The sequence below is a fragment of the Tupaia chinensis genome, unplaced genomic scaffold, assembly GCF_000334495.1.
Source record: "Tupaia chinensis unplaced genomic scaffold, TupChi_1.0 Scaffold144529_1, whole genome shotgun sequence".
In the NCBI taxonomy this organism is placed as follows: Eukaryota; Metazoa; Chordata; class Mammalia; order Scandentia; family Tupaiidae; genus Tupaia; species Tupaia belangeri.
Window position 1 is genome coordinate 349276 of NW_006204388.1, and position 13272 is coordinate 362547.

The 13272-nt window shown below is 37.6% G+C and overlaps 1 protein-coding gene across 1 annotated transcript in view; it reads left to right on the forward strand.

Annotated features, from left to right (window-relative positions):
* The window catches only part of NEGR1 (neuronal growth regulator 1), a gene marked incomplete at its 5' end in the record, with an annotated part of 564097 nt that overhangs the window by 342597 nt on the left and 208228 nt on the right, over positions 1–13272 (forward strand). The window contains one exon of the mRNA XM_006167158.2: positions 11934–12054. Coding sequence (XP_006167220.1) covers positions 11934–12054 — 121 coding nt within the window. The remainder of the gene's footprint in view (positions 1–11933; positions 12055–13272) is intronic.

A 13272-nucleotide genomic window follows, 5' to 3' on the forward strand; every position in this document is an offset into this window, starting at 1 on the left:
TAGGGAAACCAAGCATAGCGTTGGTAGCAAAGATGGAGGATTTAACTTGTTTTAGCAGAAACACCATGGCTGCCATGTTGAGAGTGACCTGAAGAGGGAGAAAGGATCAAACCAGGGGGACCACCTAGGACACTGTGTACTAAAATGTCCCAAGCCACAGGTAATGTTGGCTTGCACCAGCATGACAACTTGGGAGGATAAGTGCTAAGAGTATAGACCCATGAAAACAGAAAGGATAAGATTATAAAGTTTCTCAAGACTTAGAAATGTTTCTCAATGACACTGATGAACTGGTTATAGTAACTGTTTATCAAATGCACAGATAAATGTTGGAAGATGAGGGCAGTAAATAGAGAAGATCTAGTGATTTTGATGGAAGTGGCATTAGATTGAGTGTAAAGAGACTATCAGTTGTGTGTGTGTGTGTGTGTGTGTGTGTGTGTGTTGTGTGTGTGCATTTCTGAGCAGAAGAAAAAAGTCCCCAAACATCATCTCTAATAATTTATTCATGTGCCATTCTTGCTGACATGGAATTTCTTTTTTGTCAGTCAGACTTTTCCTTTCTTGACACACTCTTCAGTTGTCAAATTACTTTTGCTGTTAGGCAGAATTTTCTCATACCATGTTATTTAATCATTTTATGAAAGATGACAATTTTTTTCCTTGTAAAACATTCTTAGTCCCAAATAAACTCCTACTATTGTATTTTTTTTAACATTACAGTTTTCCTACCCCCACTTTTCCAACATCTTTTCATTTTTTTTTTGAGATACACTATTTGTCAGTAAAATGTCCCTCCTTTGTTATGTCTTCTCATTCTTTTGTTCTTAGTTACTACTTACTATGTTTGCTCTAGTTTAGCTTTCTTTGTACATAAATAGAGGTGTCCAAAACTGCTTATTTTTTTAGAGAGAGAGATGTTTGTTCATACTCTGGTAAGTATGCACTCACCAGAGAGGCAGAGAGACAGAAAGAGAGAAATAATCCCCTAGCAATGATGGCCACACCACAATCCTTTCTCCATTCTCCCCCTCGGGATTTTGGGCACACATACACATGTTCCCAGAGTGAGTTTTAAGCTATCAGACCCAGGACTCAAACTACAGTTGACTACTTGGGAGTCCAGCAATGTAACCATTATGCCATCTGCTGATCCCTGTACTTTTTAAATGAGAAGAAAAGTTAGCTCTCAATTCTTTAACTTTTATTACTTCCCACAAGATTGTTTTTTCTTCTCTTCATGTTCACTGCAAGTCTATAGATGAGGTGCTTCTGTTGTACAGTCTTGGTCTCTGTTGCTTTCCTCTTTGAACCATATAGAAAACTATCACACAGCATTATCTGGGATGCAGATTTGACCATAGAGCTGATTGGCCCGTCAAAGTGTGTGGCAAAGTAAAGGGGTTCTAGTTTCATGTTCATTTACTTACTAAACAATATTTGTAATTTTGGAAAACACCATTTACTTAACGTATTTTCTGTAGTCTTGCTAGATGTCTAACATTCTCCCTTATGCTTTTGATGAGAGGGATTAGGGAAGAGACATGGGTAGTTTGCAACCATATTTCTGTAATAGGAACTTTTTTAAAAATTTTCTTTTCTTTTGAGTTACTCAAAGCTTTCTTTTCTCTTCCTCTAAGACTGTGTTTGAAAGTAATTTTGAGGAATATATTAGCAATATGAATTATTCATTTTTCAGAATTAAACAATTTTAATAACTGAATTTTAATCAACTTTTTAAATGGTCTATTTTAAGATTATTGAAGACCACAGTAACAAGAGTAATAAACCATCCAGTTAACTAAGAAATCTGGTCCAGTGATTATTTTGCAAGGGTAAAAGTCATACCACCGCAAGGTATGTGTCTTTGGAGGAAGTTGGCCCTGAGGTCAGAGGGAAACATGATCCAGTGAGGAACTGGCCTGAGGAAAGACTCTACCAATGCTATCGCTATAATATTACCAAATATATCATAATTGTGGGTTTGTTTGGTTTTTTTTGAGAGGTTTTCGCTATAGGACACGTGCGCTTGCCAGACAGAGAGAGACATAGAGACAGAAAGCGAGAAATCACCCCCCGGGGGGATGGTCACGCCGCAATCCCTTCTCCTCCATTCTCCTCTTGGGATCTTGGGCACACACGCACACGCGCCCGGCGTGAGTTTTAAGCCACCATGGCCGGGACGCGAACCGCGGTCGACTACGTGGGAGTCCAGTGACATAGCCATTACGCTAACTGCTGGTTCCCAATTGTGGGTTTTTTTTTCAGTTTATTGACTACCAGAATCTTAAATTTACATATTATCTCATTCAGATTTTTAGAGGTCACTATTAGTCTTTCAAGTTTTACCATGACTTAAAACATAACAATAGACATAATAGAAGTTTCAACATTATACCTCAATTGATTAATACAACTAGAAACATTTTTTCCGTGGGAAAAAATTTTAAGAATATGATCATGATTTACATGTAATCTAAAGAAAGCATCTGAACTTTTCTAATGTTTATTAGAATAGTTTTTTATCTAAAAACTAAAAATAGTTTTTCTTTTATCAGGAGATTTATGATCACTCAATATGAAAAGAACGCATTCAGACATTTTAGGATTAATAAGGTTTGTACTGAAGGGCAGCTTTTGTTACAAAATTGTATGTGATGAGACTAGAGATGACTTTCAGAAAATCCCAACTTCACAGCTCTTTCAAACTTGCCCAGTGTATCCAAATCAATCACATACAACAATAATTTCAGCATGACTGACAAGAGAGAAGAGATCAAATCATGAACAAGTCTAAAGAAAGAAAGTTTGGAGAACAGCTAGGGAAACAGTGAACCATTTAATTCCTATTGATACAGCTGGTGGCCCATTAAATCTCAGACATATTTTACAGTGGATGCATCACTGGAGTGAGCATTGCTGACTATAAGGGACAGCTACTTCAAGCTGTAATTTCTCCAGTGCTGACCCATGTCAGAAGTACCATATGAATGAATTCTGCCTAGCACCAACAAACTACTCATTATGTAACATTTTCTCTCCTTCCTGCACTTTTATCTGCTTCTTCGTGTGTCACATAAAAACACACCCACCCTTCCTTTCCCAGTGGACTCTTAACAGGTATGCTCATAATCAGCAAAATAATCAGATCATTCATACCATGATAGTAATGATAGCTTAGTATACTTAACTCCCTTGAAAGAGTCTAATATTATAACAGCACCCAACTTTAAAAGATTCTCTCATGTTATAGTTTCAAACTATGGACAAATCTTTGAGGGCTTAAGGGGCCAGTGCAAGGGCCTTTGTTAATGCTCCTGGAATCAAGTTTCATATTTAATCATATCTCTTACTTTCTTAAATGTTTTTACCAAATAGTTTGCTTTTTCTATACCTCTACAAATATAAGGGAATCAGATATCACAGCTTAGTACACTGTCACATGGGATAGTCAATGTTTAATGAAACCATTAAGCTCAAGTTTATATGTGAAATTCCATTTCACCATTGTCTTTCTTGTGAGAGAGAAAATGTCTTCATCATATGCTGATGTGAATCAACACCTGATCGCTTATGTTCCCAAACAAATAATGCAGCATCAGAGTTCCGTATCTTTCTTATAAACAAATTTTTGTGTTGCACATACATTTCAAGTTCCCTCACATTAATGGACCCAAGCTACTTATTCCTTGGTGAAAGAAAAATGAAACAAGCTTTACCACATTTGTTTTTAGTGAAGAAAATTTTCTTGATTAACTGCACTAGAGTAGAATATGAATGGAATTCTGGGTGAGTAAAAAGCAATATACTAGCCCAGCTTTTAAGTAAATTAGTCACATGCTTACAGTACCAAGACAACATTAAAAAAAAAAAAGAAAAGAAAAGAAAAGAAAACACCTCAGTTCTCTTTTTCATTATTTCTTATGATTCCATGCTCTTAAAGGAAGCATGGCTGTGATACCATATTCTATTGTAATAATCTTCAGTTAATAATAGCCACTGTTTTTTTATTGTCTGCTAACTTCATACATAGCAGTAGGGTAAGCATTTTCAATGAATGTTTCTATGTCGCTATACAGCAATCCAGTGAAGTAGGTGCTCCTTATTTTACAGGTGAGAAAACTGGGATTTAGAAGAGTTAAGTAACTCAGATAGTGAATGTTAGAGCCACTTTTGTTGGGCTACAAAGCAGAATTTTTTTAACTAGACTTTCACCACTGTATAACTGTTTAAGGTCTTAGGGAAGCTGGAGGTTTATTAAAATAGATTATTTTTATCCCTGTGACTGCTGACTGGAGGTTTAGTTCAACGTGAGTGTTCATAAGTCATAAAGATTATGATTTAATTAATTTCGATAGTACACATTTTTGTTTAAAAAATCTGACTAGACAAATTATTTTTTTAATTTGCTTTTTACAGTAATATGGAGTTTTTAATCTTTCTTTAAGGTAAAAATTAGTCCATAAAACAAAGGTATATTTGCTTCATGAAAAGGGTTTATTGACCTTGTGATCTGCTTCCATAAGATCCATGACAATCTTAGAAAGATTATTATTGTAATATTTCTTTCTTTTTTTTTTTTTTTTTGGAGAGATTTTCACTATAGGGCACGGCACGTGCACTCGCCAGACAGACAGAGAGAGACATAGAGACAGAAAGTGAGAAATCACCCCCTGGGGGGATGGCCACACCGCAATCCCTTCTCCTCCATTCTCCTCTCGGGATCTTGGGCACACACGCACACGTGCCCGGCATGAGTTTTAAGCTACCGGGTCCGGGACACGAACCGCGGTCGACTAGGTGGGAGTCCAGCGACATAGCCATTATGCTAACTGCTGGTTCCCTTGTAATATTTCTTATCCTGTGTTTCAGTCTTTATTCAAGGAAGAAATTCTCAACTATCATCATCCTCTACGAAAATGTGAATTGAATGCACAACCTATATTATGTATTCTCTGTTAGGTATTGGAAACCTTAACATTTTTGTTTTCAAATAGTACCCATTTGGACAAATCTGCCTTAAAGTAACCCATAAACCCTAGAATCTAGACCAAGGTCAATATGCTTATTTTTAGTGTTTTCAAAATATGTAGCTTCTGTAGGACTGATTTCTTCATGATTAGCTTCTCCTTAGGAAATCTAAATTTACCCCCTCTCTCGAGCACTCTTGTTTATTGTTGCAGTTATTTAGCATGCTGAACGTTTCTCGAACTCTCTGGGCATTCACCTTTATTGTTGTACTATTCCTTCCTGGGCACTCCTCTTTATTTTTTCAGTTAGTGAGCATAGTATCTTCATCACTGTGTATCATTTTTGGGGGGGAGGGAATTGGTTGTAAAATTATTTTGTAGAGTTCTAAAATTTCTCTGTAACTACCTCTACTTAGTCAGTAAGGCTAGTAAGTAATTCTTGGATTCACTCATATTTTGAGAACAAGCCTCGCTGTACGTAGTCAAAGCTTCCACTGTGGAAGGCAAGAAAGGAAGAAGGGTTTTGTGGCTAGCTAAGAAAACGAATCTTGATTAAGCTTTGTGTGTGCCAAGTGCAGAGGTTCTGTTGCTTGCACCTGCAGAGCCCGGAGTTTTGGATGATGAACCTTTCATTATCTTCCTTCTGAAATGACTGGCTAAACAATGCAAGGAAATAATCCCACTGAGTAAATTAAAAGGGAAGACTCCTCATTTTTGAGCATCTAATCACACAGGTGTTAAATGCCCTGTGGTGACCCTTGTACTGCTGGTTTTCCCTAACATCTGTTCTTTGCCCACATCTGTCTAATAACATTCTTCTAAAATTGACTTTATTCTACCATGCAATTGCTCTACCTCACAGTTACATACAATTTAGTACAGGAGTCATGTGCCTAAATTTTAGCTATGCGCATAAACCAGTCTGTTCCAAAAGAAGCCATTATTTTTGTGATTTGAGAGACTCACTCACTTTCCTTGCTACTTCAGTAGAATTAAAAACTTCCATCTGAGGGCCTAGCAGGTGGTGTGGTGGTAAAGTTTCTGGACTGGCATTTTGAGGCCTGGACCTGGTGGCTTGAGAAACATGCCAGACTGATGTGCGAATATGCCTAAAATTCTACGAGGAAAATGGAGGAGAAGGGATTGGGGTGTGGCCATCCTCCCTGGAGGGGGTGGGGGGAGATTTCTCACTTACCCTCTCACTGTCCCTCTCTGTCTCTCTCCAATGAGCACATGTGCCCTATGGTAAAAAATTAAAAATCAAAACAAAACAAAACCAAAAACTATCTCCATGGGAAGAAAAACAGTAATTCTGGAAGACATAAATGCATAAAGGTACATGTATCCACACTCTTACTCCTAGTAAAAACAGCTTACACAACTGATTCAAGATCAAATTTTACAGAGCAAATAAAGAAGTATAGTGGTAAAGAAATAATCTCTGGGAGCCATTTGTCAGGGTTTATCGCTTATTCATCTTTTCAAGGAAGGCCTAATATGATTTCTTAAAATGTGGAACATTTTAGTGGAAAAAATTAGTGTTTTCTACAACTTGTTCAAGCATAGTTACAATTTTCACTATTATAGCTCCAGTTGGAGATTTAATTAGTCATAATTATCATCAGGTACACCTGTTCTTCCAAACTAAATGACTATATCCTTATGGTTCAAATAACTAAGGCCTTTTCCTCCCAGGAAATTTGTGAGTACATTATAGTCATGAGCACTTGGAAACCTGTTGAACCAATCATGAGTGTTCACCTTAAAAGGCATGGGTCATGTGACCTAAGGTGTGGTATAGACCTTATAAATCCACTAATCCAACAGCCCAGCATACCTCAGATTGTATCTTAAGAAATACCAGACCCACAAGCAATTCAGATGAAGCCTGGAATTCTATGGTTATGGAAATTTGGAAGAAGCTCTGCAGGGATCCAAAAGACACGCAGGCATCATGATCTCCGAAAAGTAATGTAGAAAAGAAATCTGCTGGGTATAGTCAGCCACTTCTGTGGCCACAAAATTGTTTTATCAATATTTATACATGGTAATCACATTCAGAACGTGTAAACTTGGGCTTTCACTAAAAGTGCCCAATTGTTGCCAGTTAACCAACATGAGTTAAGTCTAATGTGACCAATGATCTATTTAATTACTATTTTTCTCTCAATTTCTGTCTTACCTATACATTGGCCAGTGGTTTTCTCACCACCCTAAGGATTACTACAACAGCCTCCTGGCTGTTCTGCCTTATGTCTTTCTTGCCTCTTAACAATTCATGTTTCACACTGAAGACAAGGAATCTTTATAGAATTTTAATTCCATCATCTGACTCCTCTGCTCAAAAATCTCCAAAATCACATCCCCTTAGAATAAAATTCAAACTCTTTACTGTGGGCTACCAAACCCTACAAAATCTTGTCTCTAGGTCCTGTTCTACTTTCTTTTCTGTATTATTCTCACTTTTTTTGCATGATAACCATTTTTCTGTGCCTTGCAAAGCAGGTTAAACCTGTTAAACACATTCCTACCTCAAGCGTGTTTTCCACTCAGGGCCTTTTCCTTTTCTGTCTCCCCTTAGCATAATAATTTCCTACTGTAACCACATTTCCTCTTTTCTGACATCCATTTAACTCTCTGTTCAAATATTACCTTATCACCAAGGAACTCTGTGACTGTTATCAATAAAATAACATGATTCAGCCAGCTATGGTGGTGTAGAAGTAACACCATGTTCTGCAATGATAAGACCATATGGGAAGGTCCTAGGTTCATGGCCCGTGGTCTCCCTATACACCCAGCTGTGTATGCTTGTCCCGATGACTCTGACTCACAGAGGCTGGGGATGGATTATGATATGGGAACAATGTTAGGGTGCCTGTTTTTTTTTTTTTTTTTTCTTCTCTCTCTCTTCAAGAAAGAAGTGAATAAATAAATTAAAAATAATAATAAATAACGTACTTTGCTATTCCTTTTCTTCTATACTGCGTTATTTCCATCTTAGTTTATATCACTCATATTAGCTCTGTGAGTCCAGGATTTTTTTTTTCATTACAAATGAAATGATACACATATTTGTTGAATCAGTGAAGGAGTGAAAAATAAATAAATGGTTAAAACCTCTTCCTCTCAAAGAGTCATTTGCAAAAGAAGCACCATAATATAAATAAGCACTATACATTTTCATGTCCCCAAGAATAATCAATAGAGCCTTCAGGTTCAAACTTATAATTTTAGCCACAAAAATAAATCTACATGAGACTCCTTTATCTACATTGATTATGCCACAGCCCATAGCTCTTCAGCTCTCTACCACACAAAATGCTCGTAGGACCTTTGTATATGTATATTGGTATTAATTTTTTATTTACCCTTTATTCATGTTTCTAGATAACACTGTAGGAAACTTTCCATTTGCAGTGTCCATCATAGCAGTCCCTGAACCCCTTGATAATAGCATCATGTCTCTTTAACTTGTGTGGCAAAGCACCTAGCGTTGAGCCATATGCACGCTGTACTAACACAGAAAAGCCTTTTAGTGATGAATTAGATTTTTATTTCGGTTCATTACGCCTGGGTTTTCAGGCAATGTTCCGGATTTCATGCTTTTGTTTGTAATGAGTCATGGCCCTCTTGACAAACAAGAGAGTAATTAAACTAACCAGGTTATCAATAGAAACTTGTGATGGATCTCCTGTTGCCTATAGTTATTTCATCTTTAATAATAGTTGAATATCATAAAAGATTACAGTCTGTTAGCATGACAAGGAGAGAGAGATCAAAGCCTGTGAGAACAGTGAAAATATAATCTTATCTTTACCTCTGGAAAGCAGAACAGTGACACGATAATGGCCAAATAGTGGAACTTTATTTAGAGGTGTCTTTTGTATATTATACTGTATTTTACAGGGTCATGTGAATCCTGACTTAATAAACAAAGTTAAACAATTATAAGTGAGGGCTGGCTCAGTGGCACAGTGTAATGCCCTGTTCGAGCAAAGCTGTATCCATATGGAAGATCCTGAGTTTGACGGGTACACACCCAGTGCACGCCCACTGTCCTGATTAGCGAGGAAAGCTGTAGAAAATTGCAGCATGAGAGTGTTGAGGGTGCTTGTCTTTCTCTTTCTTTTTTCTCTATTTTTCTCTCTGTGTGTCTCTTACTCTCAGTTCCCTCTCAACATAAACTGTAAAGAGTTATAAAAGGATACCTTACATATACATAGTCTGTGCTTGTATGTATATGGGTATAGATATATTTAACGCTGTGCATGTATAACATCTTGTTATTCAAACTTTTGTGATAAACGTTTTGCATTATTTTTTACCGTTATTAGGAAGTGCCATAATAAAAATGCTTCTTCACAATTTGTCTCTAGAACTATAAGCTGAAACTTAACTACTAAGTATAAAACTCTACAGAAAAATAGAGGTGCTATAATTTCAAAATGAAGTATGACTCAACAAAAAATGATGAATTTACTACCATATTTTAAAAAGGAAAGGCAATGTTTTATTGTATTATTGGTTGTAACTTTCATATTCATTACATATTGAAAAAAATTGAATTGTATACTTTTCAATTGCTTTCCAAAAAATCTCAGATATATCAACTCAGGAACTAGTGTTTGCATTTTCAAGATTCCAGTTGTACTGAACTCTTTCCTATGGTGTTATTTTAAAAATATACATGTTAAAAAGCTTAGTAGAAAAAAACAATACTTATGAAAAGACTCAGGCATGCAACTCCTAATGTTTCCCTCCAAAATCCTATTTAGTTTTCTCTAACTCAATCACTAGGTGTTCTAACCGTTCATTACTTAAAGCAAATAAAGTAAAATTTTATTCTTTACTTTTTTATTTTATTATTTTTTTTTTAAGACATGGTCTTACTATGTCCCTCTGCCTCAGCCTCCCAGCTATTATTACAGGCACATGGTGGCTGTAGGTTTATTTATTTGTTTCTTCTGAGAGAGAGAGTGACGGATCCCCAACAAGGTCTTTACAACTTGTTTACTTCCAACCTCAGTCAGCCTGGCTCATGAGCATGTATGTCCACTCAGCATGTATAGGGAGGCCCTAGGATGCAAACCTGGGACCTTCCAATGTGGGTCTGGTTGCATTACTGTTGCACTACCATCTGGTCCCAAGGCACTTTTTTTTTTTTCAGACAATGTGTCAAGATTCTGCTCAGGTCACCCCAAGCTCAAGATCTTCCTCCTTAACCCTTCCAATGGAATGCCTGCCATGGACCTGCCCTTTATGTAGAGTAGGAATCAAACCCCGGCCTGTCAAGGGGCCCCCGACCAGCAGAGCACAAATACATTCACTGCTATAACTGGGCCTCTGTCATTTAGCCTTTTTTTTACATCCCACTTCAATTTGTCAAGAAACCCTTTTGCTTCATTTTCACAATAACCCCAGACTCAATTGCTGTAGTGTTTGCTTACTATGGGGTTTCCCACCCAGTACCTGTGCTTTCATCCTAGCCTCACTATGGCCTTTTCTCAGCATAGCAGCAAGAATGAGCCTTGAAAACAGAGATTAGGTTGTACCCCTCACTGATAATGGCTCATCATTTCACTCACAATTAAAGTAAAATCTTTAAAATGGCCCTGGGTCCAACACAGCCTTCCATCCTTTGCTTCTCTGACTCTATCTCCTGCCATTTCCCCTTCTTTTTCTTTGCCTCCACTGCCCTGATAACCTTGCTATTTCTCAAGCAGACTGGGCTTACTTCTGCCTCAGGGCCTGACTGCAAGCCATTCTGTCTTCCTGGAAGGCTTTTTCTCCAGCTAGTCACATAGATAACGCACTCATCTACATCTAATCTTTTTATAAATCCTACCTTCTCCATGAGGTCATTCTCAGATAATTCTATATAAAATTGCACGTCATTGCTTTCATTCCTCTTACCTTGCTGCTGTAAGGTTTTAGATTTTTGTTTGTTTTATTTCTGTTACTATATGGCTTATCGCCTTCTAACATTTTATTTAACGTACTTATTCTTTATATTTACTGCTCATACTCTGACTCCTCATGCCCCATACCATCTAGAATGTAAGCTTCATTATGTTGAGTAATTTGATTGCTCTGTGCTTTGAGATGTGCCCAGCACACATCAATGCGTCAGTAACTGAGGAATGAATGAAGAAAAGGCTGGCTATGCAACAAAAAAGCAGTTGGAGCCTCACTCTGTGGTGGGCACTGCACTCTGTCAATATGCAAAAACGAATCAGATGGGTACCCTGCCTTCAGAAAGCTAAGGAGAAAGCCTGGCAGACACAGAAATTTAGATAAAGTACTCAGAAAAGGGGAATCTAATTCCAGGTAGCACCATAGAGAAGACTATGAAGACAATAACACTTGAAATGGGCCTTGAATCTGTGGAAATGGGGAATAACAGCAACCAGGTGGAAGAAACCACATAATAAAATCACTAAATTGCTAGGACAGAGAATAGGCAGGGAAAAACATAGTCAACATGCTCTGCGACTTAGACAAATTATTTAGCCTCTCTGAACTTCAGTTTTCACATAACTTTGGGGTAATACCATCTGGCTTAGAGGATTACTGTGAGGAATTCATGAACATAAACCACCCAGCCCAGTAACTGGTTCCTGGTGATCTCTGCATAAGTGAGAGCTATTATTGGTGAATAGTTTGACTACGGTACAGATGAAATATTCCCCTCACCCACCCATTTTTCCAATAGAAAGCAAGGCTCAAACATATTGCGTTTACTCTGCACTCCCTGAGAACATCCATCTATTGTCCAACTTGAAAAAGGAAGGTGAAAATGACTAGTCTTGTATTTGAAGCATAACACACTGAAAATGTGATGCATTGGCCTATCAGGCATAAGATTGCTTTGAATATAGAAGGAATAAAAATATAGGTGTGTTATAGTTCTGCTGAATATTTTTGGAAGTTACCCACCAGGATTTTTTGTTTCTTTTTCAGTTGCTCCTACGATTCAGGAAATTAAGTCTGGCACCGTGACCCCTGGGCGCAGTGGATTGATACGATGTGAAGGTGCAGGTGTGCCATTTCCGGCCTTTGAATGGTATAAAGGAGAGAAGAAGTAAGGACTTGTGATTATTACTGTGTTTCAAGCATTTTGAGCTAATGTGTTTGTTGTTTCAGATACTTACTTTAAGCAATTTCTTTAAATGGCTTGAATGATTCTCAGTAGCCTCTTTGCAGGCAGGCAAACCAAAGGGGCTCATGTGGAAGGGACTAGTATCTAATAACATCCAGAAGAAATATCCACTTGGGTTATATGATCACAAACATGTCTGCAACTTCCCCATTTCATCTCCTCCCTTCCCTTCTGAGCCAGCACACCATTGGTCTCGCTGGCAACCATGTTTACTTGGGAAGAAAACCAGCTCTTAAAGGACTTGGGCACAGCTTCCACAGAACATTTCAAAAGAGATAGGAGCTGCTGGCCCGGTATGGCTTCCTTAATACACCTCAAACCTGCCTTCCTCTCTCCAACATAGTTTAACACTGTGTTTCAGATATTCTATCACTAAAGGGGCTGTAGAGAAGATAAAAATACATGGTAAAGGACTAATCAAGGAAATTACTCTAACTTGAGTTCCTTGAGAAGTCCCAGAGGCCTTGGCAAGAGCTATCAAATAAGAAAAGACAGAATTTATCAGCCTTCTCTGTATTTTCTGCTAGCACATTCATTCAGACCTCTTCATCTGCACTTACAAACCATCAAAAGCACAGGACCCCTGTGGGTTAACTAGATGTGCAGAGGGAAGGGTATTATCTATACCAAATATCTTTTTACTTCAGAACTAGGAAGGGATATAGTCAAGAATATGTTAAGGTGAATCATATGAAATGGCAGACTTAATCAAAAAAGTCAAATATTGGCAATTCCATGTCATATAAGTTCAACTTATATGTGTAGAATTTACTTCAAGTCATGGCTCATAAGTAATTACAGCTAAATGCCAGAAGAGAAAACTGAGGAAATTTCATAAAAATTTAGATATTGCCACAATGAATAAGAATGATAGTGATGCAAGCATGTACTTTGTTTCTGAAACTGGCATTAAAAGATTTATGGAAGACAATGTTCCTCTTTAACATCGGTTTTAATAAGAAAGGCTACTTTTAATAGCTACCTCCTCTTTTCTGAATAACTAAATTGTGATTTTACTTTAAAATTTTGCAACTTTTTTGTTTTTGCCATAGGGCATATATGCTTGCCAAAGAGAGACAGAGAGAGGGAAAGTGAGAAATCACCCTCCACCCCACCCCCACCCCCACCCCCCACAGGATG